At 41.0% G+C, this 19,273-nt stretch overlaps 1 protein-coding gene across 5 annotated transcripts in view; it reads right to left on the bottom strand.

Moving 5' to 3' along the window:
- Positions 1–12: 12 nt before the first annotated feature.
- LOC140188510 (probable glutamate receptor) overlaps positions 13–19,273 on the bottom strand; it is a 44,417-nt gene continuing 25,156 nt past the window's right edge. For all 5 annotated transcript variants that reach the window (XM_072244850.1, XM_072244849.1, XM_072244848.1 and 2 more), the window contains 7 exons: positions 18,898–19,080; positions 16,866–17,092; positions 12,953–13,050; positions 7,285–7,502; positions 5,784–6,009; positions 5,060–5,307; positions 13–2,692 (listed from right to left, as the gene is read on the bottom strand). In XM_072244850.1, coding sequence (XP_072100951.1) covers positions 2,609–2,692; positions 5,060–5,307; positions 5,784–6,009; positions 7,285–7,502; positions 12,953–13,050; positions 16,866–17,092; positions 18,898–19,080 — 1,284 coding nt within the window. In that variant the 3' untranslated portion in view covers positions 13–2,608. The remainder of the gene's footprint in view (positions 2,693–5,059; positions 5,308–5,783; positions 6,010–7,284; positions 7,503–12,952; positions 13,051–16,865; positions 17,093–18,897; positions 19,081–19,273) is intronic.

The following is a 19,273-nucleotide window of genomic DNA, read 5'->3' as shown; positions in this document are numbered from 1 at the left end:
ATTGCATCAATCTTGTGGATATTAAATCCTTTTATTGAGTAACTGAGACTGTCAATCTCAAAGTCTTCATGAAGATTAACATCTAAAGCTAAATAAACTCAATATTAAATTGACTTAATGAAAATGCACTTTGATAAAACATATATTCTGAATTGGAGTACAAGATTTTGAGATAATGAATGTAAAATCAGCATTAGCATGAGCAATGTACAAGTAAAGCATAATGTGATCACCAAAGGCATGGAAGATGTTTAAAAGGAACGGATTTCAGACGTAACACAGAGATTGTTTGAAGCTTGCTTTTTTTAAAAAATAATATATCTGTGTTAACTACCTTACTGTACTTGTTTTACATTATTGAAAATGGCTATTCTTAGACCATTGTGTTGTGATTGTCAATTCATAAAAAGGGATTTAAAACAGGAATTGCAAGGTGATTTCAATAGTTCAGGCAGCATTTCCTAATTCTGTTAACTGTCAAGTGTTTTCTGTCACTTTGATTATATCCAGTGCTTACTGGTTTTATTTTAGATTTCCTGCATCTCTTATTTTATTTTTGTTTTTCTACCTTATACTTTAGATCTGTTTGAAGAACTGGACTGATGAAACTCCTGTTACTTCTCTTCCCCCCCCCCCATCTATCAGTTCAGGCTGAATTGAAGACCGAAGACCAGGGACACCAGAGCATCAGTTTATTCCGTAAATTGATTTGGAAGTATTTAAGGCCTATCCCTTGCCTTCTGACCAAATCATCCCGGATCTATTTCTGTTGTTTTCCTTCCTACAGTACTTCTCCAAATTAGTTTTTCCCCACTGGTATCTTTAATGTAATGGATGCTTCACCAGCGATATGTAATAAAAAAATTGCCACAACGCCACGAGAAAATACTGATGAATAGGTGAAAACTTGCTCAAGGGGGTTGGTTTTAATAAGAATATCAACAGAAAGAGCCAGAAAGGTTCAGGGAGTAAATGCCATTGCTTGAGGTTTAGACTGCTGAAGGTACACTTGCTATTGAGTTCTGCAGTACAGAAGCAGTTGGTGCCAGAGATGTAGAAACCACTTGTTTTACATATTGAAAAATTGGCAGTAAGGTGAGGAAAGCATGATTATCTCGATCAAATTATTGCTAGGTTGTTGTACTAATGTTCTGACTTAAAACCCAGTGTAAGGCCCTGTAATCTGTAGAATTGATTCAACTCTGAACATTGTTGATATCCGTGAACATGCTCCAAGCACATACTTTTCTCTCAGTGAATGGCACTTCAAATTTTCTGATGAGAGGTCATCAACCTGACTCACTATTTCTTTGCAGAGATACTGTCTGAGCTGTTGAGTATTTATGTTTTCTGCTTTCACTTAACAATCTCTGTTGTGCATTGTGGAACCAGTCCTCCTGCACCCAGAACATTTATGGGGATTTGTGCTGGACTTATAGTTATTCATTCTCCAATTGTCTACAAAAATTTGAATGAGAGCATTCAAAACCTTGCGGACAAATGGTGTCCTTTAGAGTAGCAGACCTTTCATCTCCCCCCCCCACCCCCAACCGTTATTTATAGTGTGTCTTAATGTGTTTGTATATAGCAAATTTTATTTCTGTTTTCCCCAATATTTAAAATTAAAGTTTTAAGCACTTAAAAATTATCTTCAAAACAGAGTAAATCAAATGTAACTTTGTGGTTGAAAGGTTAGAGGCTTTATTTGGGGATTTAATAGACCATGTCAGCAGAACTTAATGTACCCATCTGTTTGCTTCCAAGAAAATTAATTTTCTTTACGACAGTCCACACTTTGTATTGAAGATTGTAATGATATCTAAGACATAAGATGACCCATCTCTTTAACTATTATTACAGTGGTGCATTCCAGGGGCCAGAATAAATTGTCCAAGAAAATTGTCCAAGTGAATTTAGAGTAATATGAAGGAACTGATTTCTCACTTACTATGGGTCACATCCAATTTAAATTTTTTGATTCCTAATGTTAATCATGATGTACATTGCAGCATTTCCTGTCTTATCATAATCATACCTATAGGCCAACTCAGAAATTCCTTTCTTCTCCCATTTGCAGGTCTTGCAGTTCCAGGTTTCCCCCTATTAATCATGGTTTATTTAATTTGTATTCTAGGTGATGCATAGTGTTATAGAAAATTTATGATGGTACAAGCGGTGGTTTGACATTCTCTGGATAAAAATACTTTGCCTCATTTTACACACTAATATATCTGCCATTTACTTTACATCTGTGCCCCCATTTTTTTTCTTGCCTTACTGGTAAGAAGCATAGATATTTCCGACTTACACCTAGGCCCATTGTAATTTTATACACCTCAAAAACGAAACCCTGTTTCTTTTCAAAGAAAACAGTTGTAAATTATCCAAACTTTCCTTGTAGCTACATGTTTCTAGTCATGGCAATATCTGTGTAAATCTTCCCTGCAGTACAATTAAATTTTTCTTGAAATAAGACTGCCGGAATTGTTACATGAAATAATTTGCCCCCATTATGTTGAGAGTTCAGCTATGTGCTGTAATTTAAGGTTAAAATTAACAGAATAAAATTGTATATGATTAATTTCAACTGTCTTCCATTATGGCTTTTTCAGGCCTTGGTCTTCTTATTGACCTCATTTCTCCCTTTAAATCGAAGATTAACTTCTTCAGTGAAAACACTGCAGCAGGATTTCTGTAAACAAACAGAATGAAAGAGAAAACATTAAGAACTTTAATTCTGATAACTGTTTACACTTCTGTCATCTTTTAAGTCTGAAGGTGAGTGCTGCTGTGCAATCTTCAATCCATCTTGGAAATGTATCCATTTATTGCGCCATTTGAGAAAAGTCTTGTAGACACAGGGCACTGCGGAGGCTGGAATCTGGAGCAACAAGGAAGATGCTGGAGAAATTCGATGGATCAGGCAGTGTCTATAGAGGAAAATGGATTGACTATGCTTTGGGTCACAATCCTTCATCTGGATTGACAAAGGAACTTGACCTGAAAAACTGACTGTCCATTTCCTTCCATGGATGCACCTGACCCATTGATATCCTCCATCATTTTGTTGTTGCTGAAAAGTTTCTTTTAGCTGAGTCATATGAAGGTCAACTTCTATATGACCATCAATCTCTGTCCTTTTTGCCCTTATTTCCTTTGGCTTTGATTCATGTAGGAAATAGTTATACATGTGGGAAATACTTCAAAACAAAGGAGGTAGTGAGGGGGGAAAGTGGGGTAAGACAATGGAGGACAGGAAAATGATGATAGTTTTAAGAATCAAGATATTGTTTACCCAGAAGCTGAAGTAGGTTAGCAGTGGTTGATGCAAAATAGGACATGGGCAGTATAGCTTTGTATGACTGCCAAAGTTACAGTTGGAGCCTGTCAAGCATTAGATAGTACAATAGCACGGCAGGAAGAAAAGGAAAGTTGGGTGATGTTTTGAAGCTGGAAGGTGGTGTTCTTTATTGTGGTGCTAGTATGTATCTTCAATGTGGGATAGCAGCCTGATAACCTGGCTCCCACTACCAAAACTGAAAATTAAATGGAAGACAACCTACCACTTTCTGGTTCCCCTACATTAAAAAAAAGCCTTCAAGTAAGCCAATTTCTCCAAAATTCAGACGTTACTTATTTGTGATCAGTACCTTCGCACACTTATTTCTACAGGTAATGTGTCACAGAGGTAAATGCTTAATTCTGTTTTAAGTCTTTGTGGAGACATCATTCAATTTAGTAATGTATCCAACCATAAAATGTTTCTTTATGCTTTCTCTTCCACTAATGAAAACATTGAAGTTCCTTCTGTGGGGATGCCAGTAATTTATGTTACTTATCTAACTTGCTTGCACTTTATGTATGAACTCAAACTATTTGCGTTGGATGATGGAAGGAAAATTATGTTTGATCCTATTCCTGCCACCAAGTACAAGAATAAAGATACATAATCTACCCCAGCAACATTATTGCCTACTCAACTCTCATGAAATATGGAGGGGCATAACCATAGGGAGGGTAAATTAAGTAGGAACGAATCTTTAGAAAACAGTAGGGGAGATGAATCCATCCAGAATTGCACTCTGTGGGGGAAAAAAGATCACATCATACACTCAGTGGCTAATTTATTAGTTACCTCCTGTACCTAATAAAGTGGACTCTGAGTGTATAGTTGTGGTCTTCTGAAACTGTAGCCCATACACTTCAAAGTTTGATGTGTTGTGCATTCAGAGATGCTCTTCTGCACACCACTGTTTTAATGTGTGGTTATTTGAGTTACTGTCCCCATTCTGATCTTTAGTCTGAACAACAACTGAACTACTTGACCATGTCTGCAGCTGCAGCTTTAATACATTGAATTGCTGCCACGTGATTGGCTGATTAGACATTCGCACTAATGAGGTGTACCTAACAAAGTGGCCATTGAGTGCACAACGAGGTGAACGTGGAAAGGACAAACAAGGCTCTTAGGTTCAAAGGTAGAGCACATGGCCCCATGGGTGATAGCTTGTATCAGGAATTGGTCCACTCTATCTTGTGTATGATTCTGTGCTCCATACACAGGAGAGAACACTCTGGACCTGAAGAAAATGTAAGGAAAACCAAATAAAGTGATGTATGAGGTTGGGCACCTGAGTTATACGAAAGTGCACAAATACAGCCGGATTTGATTTGTTTCTCCCAGGGATTTCTTCTTGATTATAAGTTGATCATTAGGTTGTGCTTGTACCTTGGTGAGAACTAAGAATGACAGGAAGCATATACCTGTACTTGTGAAGGAGTGTGTGGGGATGTGTGTGCATTCCAGAGGAGTGCACACAATGAGCTGTGAGAGAATGAGAAAAGATATTTGTATGTTGGAAAGAAGGAAAATGAGGGTTTTTCCCTCCATTTTCCTGTGGGAAAATAGATTATTTCAGCATCTCCTTACAGCAGAATAAGAGTCTAAGAGATCACGAAGCAGAATGTTGGGCTTTTCCTCTATTGTTGCATGATGTGAAATCAGGAAAAAGGTAACTTTTTTTGTTTAAGGAGAGGAAGAATTTATTAAAATACATACATCTTGATCAGCCTTTTTTGTTGATTTGATAGCCAATTCAATGCAAGCGATGACCAAGCCCAAAGACAATCCAATTGCTAGAAGGAGTAAAGCGCCTCCAATCTGGTTTATTTTAACTGGACTCCATTGTTCTGAGTTTCCTCCTTCATTGCAGGAAGATCTCCACCACTTGGCCTTCAGTTGATGCAGATATCCGGACTCCTCCAATTCCAAAATGACAAGACTTAAATTATTTCTAAGTGGATCACCTTGGGCCAGAAATAGAACAAAGAAATTATAGTCAGGGACGCTGGAATCTGGAGCAAAAAAACAAAATGTTAGAGGAACATAGTAGCTCAGTCAACATCTGTGAAAGGAAATGTCAGTCAACATTTTGGATCATCTAGACCTTGAAGAGAGGAGGTGGACAGACCTTGAAGACTTTGTAGTGAGTTGGCTGTCCATTTCCCTCCACAGATATGCCTGACCTGCTGAGTTCCTCAAGTATCTTCTTGTATGAAAAATTATATATTATTGAAGCAAAATTTGTTACTAGGATGGAGATGAAATATGGAATGGTGAGCAAGAAGAAACATTTGTACAAAACAGTTCATGACCTTGAGATGATCCTGAGGGTATTACAGCAAGGGCTTGAGTCAGAGCTGTGAAGTGAAATTTCTCAGAAGTTCAGAAGTGGGACTGGATTAAATAATCCGCTTGATTTTGCAGAAAGAATGCAACTCACCAGGGCGAGTGGCTATTCCATATCCTCTCATAGCAGCAATGTCTGGGACCCTCATCAAGTTGCAGTCTTTTGCAACAGCCAGGTCTATTGTCGCTGATTCACCAATTAGTGCATAATTTGAGGTGAGTGCACGTTCCGTTCCCTCCTTCATTGTATCCACAAGGACAGAATCGATTTTACTGTTCATTGTTGTATAGATATTATGATAGACTTGAATTTTTGATAGCTGTCGGAAAATGAAAAGTAAATATTTTTGTTAAAAAATGTTGCATTCATTCACAGAAAGATAATTAGAAATGGTATAAATGCTGAACACTCAACTACCGGACTTCTACAGCCATCTTTTATGACTTTTTACATACTGTTATTAGGTCCTTTTGCCCTACACTATTATTCTTTTAACTTTACAACTTCTCCTTGCCCAGCATTACAGATGTAGATATCTTCAGTAAATTCTAATATGTTCACTCATGTTTTCTACTTAGCAATTATTCAACCTTTAGCTCCTTCCAGTTCTGTTTAAAGATTATAGACCTGTGCTGTTACCTCTTTTACTATCACAATGATGCTCCCTGATATGAGTATTTTATTTTAAATCAATTTCTAAAATCAATATTCTGCTTCTGTAGCGTGATATGAAGTTTCAATGACATCCCTGTTTACTTGTTCACTGCTACTATATATGCAACTTCTGGATTATTAGACTCCTGTGACACATGTTTCACTTTATTCATTGGCTGCAAAACTGCCTTAATTCCTTTTGCCTTCCATATTCTTCTTGAATGCTTCACAGCTGCTTTTCATTGTTTAATTAACAGAGCACCACCAGTTCTTAAGATACTGGGATTGAAGGTTTATTGGTTTTGTTTTTGACTTTTAAAATATGGGTGTCACTTGCAAAGCTCAATTGTGGAAGATGGTAAATGGTTGTCAGTAAGTCTCTTGTTGGCTCATTAAGTAGGTTACAAGGGCAGGAAAGACTGTGAGAATAGAACCACATAGAAGAACTGCTTGCGTCCTTCTCCTCAGTGCATTTGTGAATCAATTTCTTTTTGATAACCATCCAATAAATGATTGCTATTTCACACTAATAAATAAATTGAAATTCTCACACTGCCATTCTGAAACTTGACCTGGCATTCTTAGTTCTTAGTTCTGGATCTCCTAATCCAGAAATATAACCATTATGTTCCAACTTCAATGTTTAGTAGTTGGTGATGGCATTCCCTCTTTCTAAATTGCTTCACATTGCAGCTACCCACCACTGGAAAGAGTTTTCAAAATCTTTTTACAGCAGCACCGCCATCCATTTGTTCAGAAGTCATGCCTCCTCTGCAATGTGAAAGATTGTACTAGATGTGCTGATAGCCAAATCTCCCCTTTTGATGATTTATCATAATTCTAGTTTTGGGACCACTAACTTGGTGTTGTCTACTCTCTCTGACTCTCCATAGCATGATGTAGGTTGGGGAAAATAATAGCGCTGGGTAGAAGTGCGTACCTTGAAGAACTGGAATGTTGATCCACCACGCACTGTCCCATATTCAATTTCATTTTGTTTTGCAAGGTCATTGAAAGATTTAATAAATAGTTTCTGGTTCTCTGAGTTCAAAGAAGCTCCAAAATTTGTGGCATATGTTACCAGGAAAACAATGACAAATAGCCACCAGACTGTTCCGATGATCCGTGTAGACAAGGCTCTAGGATGTGGTCCTACACCTGTTAGAAAATAACACTATACAGCAAACAGAAAGACAATTCAGATCAACTTATCCATGTTTATGTTCCACACCAGCCTCCACCTACTAAACTTCATCTTGCCCAGCCGATTTTCTTCCATTCTACCTATTCGGTTATTCCTTGTGCTGCTTAGCTGAGCTGTCATAATTCTAGTTAAAGTCCGTCCCGAGCCTTATCGGCTCATCAGGCTGGTGCCTATGCCGGTTTCCGTGGCGTGAAGTGACTGAGTGTACGAGACTCCCCCCCCCCCCCCCCACCCCACCCCACCCCACCCCCGGATAGGACGCCAGTCTATATCGAGGTTAACCCCCAGCATTTTTTGCCAGTACCCATTTTCAGCTGGGTGGACTGGAGCAGTGTGTGGTTAAGTGCCTCGCTCAAGGACACAACATGCTGCCTCGGCTGGGGCTCGAACTCACAACCTTCAGATCGCTAGTCCAACGACTTAACCACTTGGCCACGCACCATTCTAGCTTCTAATTATTTTTTGCCTAAACAGCTTTCTCCTGAACCCATTTTGCGTTTATTATTGTTCATATTTATTTATGACCCTCAGTTTATGATAGCTTCCTACTCCTCATAAATTGAATCTCCTCTGTAACTTTTCGCTTAGTAACTTTAAAGATTGCTTTGCTTATGTCCTCAAGCACTCATCCCTCTCTATCCTGGAGCAAAGCACCCATACTGCCATGTTCCCACCTTCCCTGACCTGTTCCTAGCTAACTGATAACCTATTCTGTAACTTGAGATTCTACAAATCTTGGGCAATGCACACGGAATGCTGAAAGAACTCAGCCAAGTCAGGAAGCTTCTATGCAGGGGAATGAACAGTTGATGTTTTGGGCTAAGACCATGGGGGGGAGGGTGCAGAAGCCAGAATAAGGTGGGGGAGGGGAAGGAGTACCAGCTGACAGGTGATAGCTGAGCAACACACACAAAATGCTGGAGGAACTTAGCAGGCCAGGCAGCATCTATGGAAAAAAGTACAGTGAACCAACTTAGCCATGTTGGCAGGACTGGAGAAAAAAAGCTGAGGAGTAGATTTGAAAGGTGGGGGAAGGGGAGAGAGAACTGCCAGCCGGCAGGTGAAACTTGGAGGGGGAGGGATGAAGCAAAGAGCAAGGAAGTTGATTGGTGAAAGAGATAGAAGGCCACGGAAGAAAGTTTGGGGGGGGGGGAGGGAGCACCAGAGGGAGGCAATGAGGGGGCAAGGAGATGGGAAATAGTGAGGGTGGAGGCATTACTCAAAGTTTGAGAAATGGATGTTCATGCCATCAGGTTGGAGGCTACCCAAAGGGAATACAAGGCCCGAAACGTTGACGGTACTCCCCCCACCCGCCCCGTAGATGCTGCCTGGCCTGCTGAGTTCCTCCAGCATTTTGTGTGTGTTGCTCAGAATTCCAGCATCTGCAGATTTTCTCTTTTTTTTGTGAAGTGATAGGTGAGGGGGAAGGCGGGTGGGTGGGAGAGGGAAGTGGCAAAATCAGAAGCTAGGAGGGCATAATTAGAGGAGATAAAGGAATAAAGAAGGAAGAAGGCAGGGGAGTGGGGCTAAGGAGGAGAGAAAAGGATCAGCCATGATTGAATGGCAGAGCATACTTGATGGGCCAAATGGCCTAATTCTGTTCCTACGTCTAATGGTCTATGGAATTTGATTGGAGAGGACAGTGGACCATGGAAGAAATGGAAGGAGGAGGGAACCTGAGGAAAGTGATGGGCAGGTGAGGAGAAGAAAATGGGTGAGATGGTAACCAGAATTGGGAATGGAAAAAGTGAGGGGTGGGAAAGAAGTTACTGTTCAGTTGGAGGGGACCCATTCAGATTATTGGGTGTTCCTCCTTCCTGAGTTTGGCCTCGTGCATTGCGGTAGAGGAGGCCATGAATACATGTGTCGGAATGGGAAGTAAGATTGAAATGGGTAGCCACTCAATATGAAAATTACAGTTTTTCTACTTTTTCTCTATTCTGTTATGCAATCTAGCGGCTGGAATTTTGTGTGGTACCCCAGTTAATCTCTTCCTGTTCTGAAGCGACCTCCTGCTGTTACTCAGCTTCTTAACTAGCAGTTACTTACTGGTCTCTTGCCCAAATGCAGTTATTTTTCTGAGAACACTTCTTCAGAGTTTGAGAGCCAGTCAGTGTCGGTAGAATGTAGCCCTCATGCAATAGGTAAGATGGTTAAAAAGGAATAAAGAATTTATTTTATTTGGATAAGATGTATTAAGAAAAGAGTAGGAAAATTATGCGGGAACTGTTGGATTGGTTGGCATCCGTCTGTCTTAAAGGACATTGGGTGGTGATGATCATCATCACAAGCCTGGGCGGAAGGTATGGAGATCCTGAGATGCCCAGTTGCCAAGATCTCCCTCTCGGCCTCACCGGTGTAGTCCAAAGGAAAGCTTATGAAGCAATACGTTTGGCACCAGCTTGGCTGCAGGAGCTGCCAGAAGGATGTTCAGTGATGTCCAGCCGCCTTAGGGGCTCCACTCCGGATTTGCTGTCTGGGTTTACTCCCGTAGTCTTTGTCACTCCCGAGGCTGCCCAGAAGGCAGTGGAGCTATTTACTTATAGCTGGGGATCTGGTTCATGAGCACCAGGGTGTGTCCACACACTGGTGAGCCTAAGTGCTAGGTGTGCAGGGGCCTGACCTCCTCCCCATCTTCTGTAGTTCAGCCTGAGTCCGAAAGGAGTTCAGTTTCTGTGTGTCGCCAGCGAGGAGGCAGTACACGAGGTTTGCTGTTGGAGAGGTTGTGTACTGGCAGGGAGAGACTTACACATTCAGCTCTCCTGTTCGTGAGACAGCTAGCCAGCGGTGGAAGCTGAAAGTGAGAGCGACAAGCACTACCCACTACACTACCACACTGTATTAAACAAGAACTGCATTAAACACTATTTAGCATACGGTCCAAGAGATTTTCAGTTTGGTTAGGCTGCACAGGAGAGGCTAAGGAAATGCTGGGGTAATAATGAACATTTAAATTTAAAAATGATATTAATGAAATTTTATTAACCAAAGATCTTGAGGGATATGGAAAAGGGTGAGTATATGAAGTCAATTCTTAAGCCAATCACCATTTTGCGGAATGATGGAATGTCGTTGTGGGGACAAGTAGCTGCCTGAAGTTCCTTTATTACTGAGCTATGTAAACCTCTTGGTAGAAAAGTTAAGTAGGTTAGCAAGTTATAAAGAGGACAAAGCCTGCAAAGGGAAAGATCAAGTGAGTGGCCATGATGGTTTGCAATTGGACTATAATGTGGACTATGTGAGGCTATTCACTTTGGAAAGAAAAAAATGAAAAATGAAATGGAATGATTCAACAACATATTGCAATACAAGTCTGTTAGGAAATCCTAGTACATAAAATAGAAAGAGTTGACATGCAGGCTACAGGAAGTCATTATGATGGTTAATGGAATATTGGCTTTTATTGCAAGGGCTATGGATTATAGAGAAGGTTCACAAGATTGACTCCTGGGATGAAAAGAATGATATGAATAGGTTGGGTTATTCTCACTGATGTTTAGAAGAATAATGTGAGCTGCCTTAATGACTATCGCCTGGTAGCACTCACATCTACAGTATGAGATGCTTTGAGAGGCTGGTCATGACTAGACTGAATTCCTGCCTCAGCAAGGACCTGGACCCATTGCAATTTGCTTATCACCACAATAGGTCAATGGCAGACGCAATCTCAATGGCTCTCTGCACGTCTTTAGATCACCTGGACAACACAAGCACCTATGTCAGGATGCTGTTCATCGACTATAGCTCAGCATTTAACACCATCATTCCCACAATCCTGATTGAGAAATTGCAGAAGCTGGGCCTCTGTACCTCCCTCTGCAACTGGATCCTCGACTTCCAACCGGAAGACCACATTTGTACAGATTGGTGATAACATATCCTCCTCGCTGATGATCAACACTGGCGCACTTCAGGAGTGTGTGTTTAGCCCACTGCTCTACTCCCTATATCCACATGACTGTGTGGCTAGGCATAGCTCAAATACCACCTATAAATTTGCTGATGATGCAACCATTGTTGGTAGAATCTCAGGTGGTGATGAGAGGGCATACAGGAGTGAGATATGCCAACTAGTGGAGTGGTGTCGCAACAACCTGGCACTCAACGTCAGTAAGACGAGGGAGCTGATTGTGGACTTCTGGAAGGGTAAGACAAAGGAACACATTCCAATCCTCAGAGGGATCAGAATTGGAGAGAGTGAGCAGTTTCAAGTTCCTGGGTGTCAAGATCTGAGGACCTAACCTGGTCCCACCACACTGATGTAGTTATGAAGAAGGCAAGACAGAAACTATACTGTATTTCATCAGGAGTTTGAAGAGATTTGGTATGTCAGCAAATACACTCAAAAATCTCTATAGATGTACCGTGGAGAGCATTCTGACAGGTTGCATCACTGTCTAGTATGGCGGGGGGGGGGCGGTCACGAGGCTACTGTACAGGAAAAAAGCTGCAGAGGGTTGTAAATCTAGTCGGCTCCATCTTGTGTACTAGCCTACAAAGTACCCAGGATATCTTCAGGAAGCAATGTCTCAGAAAGGCAGCGTCCATTATTAAGGGCCTCCAGCACCCAGGACATGCCCTTTTCTCACTGTTGCCATCAGGAAGGAGGTACAGAAGCCTGAAGGCACACACTCAGCAATTCAAGGAACAGCTTCTTCCCCTCTACCATCCGATTCCTAAATGGACATTGAACCCTTGGACACTACCTCACTTTTTTTAATATACAGTATTTCTGTTTTTTGAAGATTTTTTAATCTATTCAATATATGTATACTGTAATTGATCAACCTATTTATTGCTATTATATTTATTTTACTTATTTTTTTCCTCTTCTATATTATGTATTACATTGAACTGCTGCCGCTAAGTTAACAAATTTCACGTCACATGCTGGCGATAGTAAACCTGATTCTGATTCTGATTAGAAGAATAAGGGGTGATCTTACTGAAACATAGATGTTTCTGAGGATGACGACAAGGTTAATGTCAAGAGGATGTTTCTCCTAGTAGGGTTGAGTAGAACTAGAGAGCAGTTTAGTGCTAGATGTTGACTAAAGGAGCTGACCCAAGGTGATTGATCTTACTGGTACTAATCCAGTCCTGAACCAAACACCACTTTCCCACTCTCTCCCCATATCCTGGAAATGTACACTCACTGTCAATCTCCACCCTGAATACATTCAATGACACCACAACTCTCTGGATAGAGAATTCCAAGGAGTCTTAACCTTCAGAGAGAAGAAATTCCTTATGTCCATCTTTAGTGGGAAATCCCTTAATCTGAAGTGATACCTTTTTAGTTCAAAACAGCCTCACCAGGAGAAACATCCTCTCAGCATCCACCTTGTCTTTTGACCTATATGATTGGTTATATCTACAAGTCTGCTCAGTTATCTGAGACTACCTTGTAAAGTGAGAGCTCCGATTCCAAACCAGAAGCTGTCGAGCAGAGAAAAGCGATTACTCTCAACCTCAGGTTCACTCCATTCGCTGGGGCTCAGTCTGCAAAGTGATAGTCACATCACATCCTCTGTACTTAGTTGAATAACATACATAAACTCTCTGCAATAACAGCAGAACTTTTCATCCTTTTGTATCCATTAAATTTGAACATGAAATATTTATCTATTTTTATCTAACTCATGCTCTTCCTGCCAAGAGTTGTTTGGTGTTGATGGTGCAGAGGGGAAATGTAATCCATATTCAACCCATGCTGTGCTGCCACAGGTGTTTGTGTGGACAGTATAGGAGTTTTTCTCTGAATATAACAAACTGTACCTATCCTAGTGGTTTCTGGTCATGCACTGCAGAGCAATTGTTACTTTAAATCTAACCTGTGCCATATTGATTGAAGTAATAAGCAGTTGTTGTAGCAACTGTTTTCCAGCCAGTGGTAGAGTTGAGCTGCTTAAAGCTCCTTCATAATTGCCAGAAATGATTTTAGTGTGTTAAGAGTCCTTCAATTCTATCTGCCTATCTTCAAAACTGTCACAACCATCTCAGTCCCTGACCTTTCCATTTGCAGTATACCATCATAATGGTTTCCATGAATAAAGTTGTCAATTAATCCCCTGCATTGGACTGGTCTGCATTATGGAGTCACTGGGAACGGCACGAAACATTCCAAACTCCAGCTGGTGTTTTAGTTTGAAAGGTGGCCGGATTTGAGACTATTTCCTGAGGAGATTCAAGTCTCTGCCTTACCTGATGTTGTTTCACACCTCCCCTGTTATCCCAGCAGGCCTTCCCCTAGGGGGAAATCTTGGTATCATTGGTGATGAAACATGAGAAATGGGCAATGGTCCTTCTAATTTGTAATGACCAGTGTGTGAAAAAATCTTGTGCTGTGCAATTTTTTTTTGCCCAGTGACAACATGTGCGCACTGAATAATTTCTTCAATAAAAACAGTTATAAGTAAGCCAGTTCTAATACCTGCAGACAAATATTGCAAACTCCCCACGTTGTCAACACCGTTCGCAACAGAAACCCGAAAAGGGCATGTGTACAATGGTAAAATATACTAAACATGCCAGCGAGGAAGAGAGGGACAACCTTTTTGTGCGCAGTTTAAATTCCATTGTGTGCTAGTATCAAAAGATGTGTGCACGTACACACATGCACACCTCAGAGGGAACACTGGACATGGCATGACTTTGTGTCAACTATGAAAAGGGAGCCAGGTAACTGAGAAGGGAGTGAGAATGATGCTAAATAGATGAGGTGTGTAGGGAGAAGCTAGAAGGGCAAAAAAAAAGGTTACAAAGTATTTCTGGTGGACAAAAATAAGAATCTCAAAGCATTTTTTCCCCCAGGTACATTAGAGATAGGAGGGCAATTGAGGAAAGAGTGTAAGGCCCATTTGGGACCAAAAGAGCTGAGATCCAGATGACATAGGTTACGTTTTTAGCCATCTGTATTCACTAAATAGAAGGGCATTTCAGTTGGAGAAGGGGATGGCAAAGTTCTAAGAAGGTGTTACCAGATGCCATAGTGGACTTAACGGTGAATAAATTCCCTGGGACATATGAAGTGTATGGAAGGCAGGGAAAAAGATTACTGCGGCTTTGACAGAGATTTTTAAATCTTTTGCTGGTCACAAGTGATGTGCCAAACAACCAGAGCAAATGTGGCAACTTTATTCAAGATGCATAACAGAGGCAGGTCAGATAATTGTAGGCCTTTAAGTCTAAAGTCAGTGGTTATTGGGGGGGGGAGGGGTGGAAACGAGGGATTGGATTAATCAAACCTGGAGAGGCAGGGATTTATAAAAGCTAGTTAGTATGGCTTTGTTGGGAGTAACCCGTCTAACCAATTTGACTGAATCTTTTAAAGAGTGTACTGTCAGGTTGCCAGCAGGTGGTGAAAGTTGGCTTCCTCACCTCTGCCCCTCTGACCCTCAACACAGGGCTGTATCCTGAGACCCCTCCTTTACTCTCTGTATGCCCATGGCTGTGTCGCTACCCACAGCACCAATCTGCTAATTAAATCTGCTGTTGATACTACATTGATTGGCTTAATCTCAAATAATAACGAGGCAACCTACAGAGAAGAAGTAGGCTAACCCCTATTGACATCAACGGATCTGGGTTTGAGAGGGTGAACAGCTTTAAATTCCTTGGCATACACATCACCAAGGATCTCACATGGTCTGTACATACCAGCTGTGTGGTGAGAGAAAGCACAACAGTGCCTCTTTCACCTCAGACGGTTGAAGAAGTTTGGTATGGGCTCCCAAATCCTAAGGACTTTCTCCAGGGGCACAATTGAGAGCATCCTGACTGGCCGTATCACTGCCTGGTATGGGAACTGTACTTCCCTCAATCACAGGGCTCTGCAGAGAGTGGTGCCGACAGCCCAGTGCATCTGTAGGTGTCAGCTTCCCACTATTCAGGACATTTATAGAGACAGGTGTGTAAAAAGGGCCCGTAGGGTCATTGGGAACCCGAGTCACCCCAACCACAAACTGTTCCAGCTGCTACCATCCAGGGAATGGTACCGCAACATAAAAGCCAGGACCAACGGGCTCCGGGACAGCTTCTTCCACCAGGCCATTAGACTGATTAATTCATGCTGATACAATTGTATTTCTATGTTATATTGAATGTCCTGTTGTACATACTATTACGAATTACTATTAAGTTGCACATTTAGATGGAGACATAATGTAAAGAGTTTTACTCCTCGTGTATGTGAAGTATTAAAGTCAATGATGAGGACAGTGTAGTTGATTCTGTCTGCATGATCTTTAGTACAATCTTTATCAAGGTTTCATATGGGAAACCAATCCAAAATTGTTTTGTCATGCACATTAACTATTTGGATATGAATGGAGGAAGCACGGTTTGTAAATTCACACCTCACATGGAAGTTGGAGGTATTGTTGACTTTAAGTTACAGGACGATTTTGGCAAGATGATAAGATGGGCAGAATAATGACAGATAGAATTTCATCCTAATAAATCTGAGGTGATGTATTTTGGGAGGACTAAGAAGGCAGTGAACAGTAGTGGTCCTGGGAGTTTTGAGGACGTGGGGACCTTGGCCTACAAGTTAAGGTTATCTGGTGACAGTACGGGTAGGTAAACTAGTTAGGTAAGCAAGAGGGGTGCATGGCTTCATGGGGCAAAGAATACAAGAGCTAGGATGTTATGATCCAACTTTATAAAACATTGGTTAGGCTACTATGTATGGTTCTGATTGGCATGCTGTAAGAGGATTTCACTGAGCAGTAGAAATTCACCAGGTTTCTGTCTGGGACGGATCACTTCCCTACAAGGAGAGACTTAATAACCTGGATTTGCTTTCCCTGGAGCAAAGGAGGCTGAGTGAGGACAAAACTTCAAGAGGCACAGATGAGGGTGGTGCAGTCTTCATGAACCTCAGTAAGACCTTTGTCAAGGTCCTGCATGGGAGACTGATCCAGTATCCAAATTGTCAGAAACTTCTCTCTGTGGCAGTGGTGTCTAAAACTGTATGGTATAGATTATTGTGACAGACAGAGATTCATTAGGGGCCTGTTTTCACCAAAGGGTGGTTGAAATTGGAAGGTTCTGCTTGAGTTGGTGGTGGTGGTGGGTGCTCTAGCAACATTTAAATATCTTGATGAATATCCCAATTTCCAAAGCACAGGACTAAGTGCTGGAAAAACAGAGTGGCTCGATGGGTCTTCAAGGGTTTCCTCCTGCATTCCAAAGATGTACAGGTTGGTAGGTTAATTAGTCACATGGGTGTAATTGGGCAGCGTCAGCTTTTTGGGCCAGAAGGGCCTGTTATAGAGATATCTCTCTAAATAAAACAAAATAATAATAATGATTACCTTGCTGCAAGGAACATGCAGAAGCAGGTCAGTATGTAAGCGAAGAGCAGGCTGAACCAGGTCTCCGGGGAGAATGGGCTCATGAATTGGAAAAAGCCGGCACTTTGGGAGTTGGTGTGCTTGCGCACCAGGATGCTGATCCCCACAGACATGAATGGGCGGGTGAAGCCAAACTCGCTCTCGCGCAGCCTGGTGATGGTGAGGGGAGCAATGGCCAGATCTGCCTCCTGCCAAGAGTCAGCCAGATGAAAGAGAAATGACTTCATTGCTTTAAATCTTCTACTTGTTGACAGCAGCAGATTCGTATTTACACAAACTCTATAATTATCGGTCTGGTGTGATGGGGTGGAGTGTGCATAATGCTCCAGTTTGTCTTAGTGAGAGATTAATAACAAAACTCATGTGTTATCTGTGCTGTGAATTGCTGAAGTCTGTTTTACAATGGATGCCACTCACCAACACATCCCTCTTCTCCAATGCATAAATACAAGTGGTTTTGTGGATGCTAGAAGTCTAGAGCAACACGCACAAAATGCTGGAGGAATTCAGTAAGTCGGGCATCATCTATAGAGGGGAATAACCAGTCAATGCTTCAGGCCAAGACCCTTCATCAGGACTGATGTCGCTACCTGATGAAGGATCTTGGCCCAAAACATTGATTGTTTAATCCTCTCCATAGATACTCCCGACCTGCTGAGTTTCTCCAGCATTTTGTGGTGTGTTTCCCTTCTCCAATTAGTGATTAGGTGCAGGGACCTGATCCTTAGCTTCGCTATAAAGCTGGGGTAGTGGAATTTAATTAAAAGATTGTGTAGAGATGGGCAAGACCTTTATGCAACTGAAACTCTTTTGTTCATGTCATGACGAAGGTTGAATGGGGCACCAATAGCTTTAGGGTACACTGATTGTTGTTTGTTCCTGATGCTCCAGATTGTTTCAGAAACAATGGAATTAAATGTTGTAGCTTTACGCATATTGCTGCCTTTTCTGCTACCTGTGTATATGGCATGATATTTAATCTCCATAATATCAGTGATATGAGTGGTATTTCCATGATCGGCTGTGGGATTGCCTAGTCTATTGGTGCCATTTATTTGAAGGGAATTCCTCAGCTATCACCAAAATTCAAAGTTAAAAGTAAAGAACATACATGTCACAATATACTATTTTGAGATTCATTTTCTTACAGGCATTAACAGGAAAATAAAGAAATGCAATAAAATTTATGAAAAACTATAAATAACAAAGACAAACAACCGATGTCCAAAAGATGATAAATTGTGCAAATAATTAAAAAAGTAAATAAATAATACTGGGTTGTAGAGTCCTTGGAAATGAGTCTGTAGGTTGTGGAGTTGGTTCAGTGCAGAAGTAAGTCAAGTTTTGCATGCTGGTTCAGGAGCCTGATGGTTGTAGGGTAATAACTTTTCCTGAACCTAGTGGTATGGGATCTCCTGATAGCACCAGACCACTGCTGATGCCCTATCAAAAATTGTGACACTTGGCAGCAGACACTGGCCAACTAGTATGCACATAAAAAAAAAATGCAGAGTACTAAAAGTGGAGCATCTTTTTTTTCATGGGATAGTAATCCTGATGCTGGTATTAATCTATTCTGAACTGTAACAGCATCTTTTTGGAACTTATTTGGGGAGTTGTTAATTTGCAAATAACAGTTTAAAATAATCAGTGAATAAAAATCTGGTATCTGTAAAAATGACCAACTAACTACAAGGTTGTTATCAAAAAACCTTACTATTTGTGTTCAGGGAGAAAATCCTGCTAGTCTGTAGTCCTAAACCAACATAGCGAACTCTCAGTGAATTGTCAGGATTGTCTGCAAATTTCTGTGAAGCATGAACATTTTTTAAAAAGTTTTTGGAACTTTGATGCAAAGAGATCTTCACAACATGGACTGCATGAGGAGTTCAGCAAGACCCTCCATCATAATTTTTGCAGGACAGCGAGGAACCGACAATAATCACTGGCCTTCCAGCACGAAATAAATCTTACAAAGATAAAATTTACTTGCCTTTCTCTTCAGTTCCCCCAGCAGTCCAGTCCATTGCCCATTTTCCAGTTTTGTCCCATAAAGACCATCCTTCACAAGTTGGATTTCATAACGAAAATTGAGTCTTTCTGAGAATATTTTAAGTAGATCAATGCAGAAACCTTCAAATCCTCCTGTAGTTTTGGCCATTATGAATGGTTCTTGCTTTTAAATGAAAATACCAAGAAAATTTCATTATATTATTGACTGAACCCATCCCATCAACAGTGAGCACAAATACAGACCATTTACAGTGTATTCACACCCTACCCCCTTGGAAGATTTCATGTTTTATTGTTTTACTGCATTTTACAGCATTGCAGTAGATTTAATTTGCTCTTTTTGACATTGATCAACA

The sequence above is a fragment of the Mobula birostris genome, chromosome 27 (genome assembly GCF_030028105.1).
Source record: "Mobula birostris isolate sMobBir1 chromosome 27, sMobBir1.hap1, whole genome shotgun sequence".
Taxonomy (NCBI): Eukaryota; Metazoa; Chordata; class Chondrichthyes; order Myliobatiformes; family Myliobatidae; genus Mobula; species Mobula birostris.
This window is presented reverse-complemented; position numbering and strand designations above follow the sequence as displayed.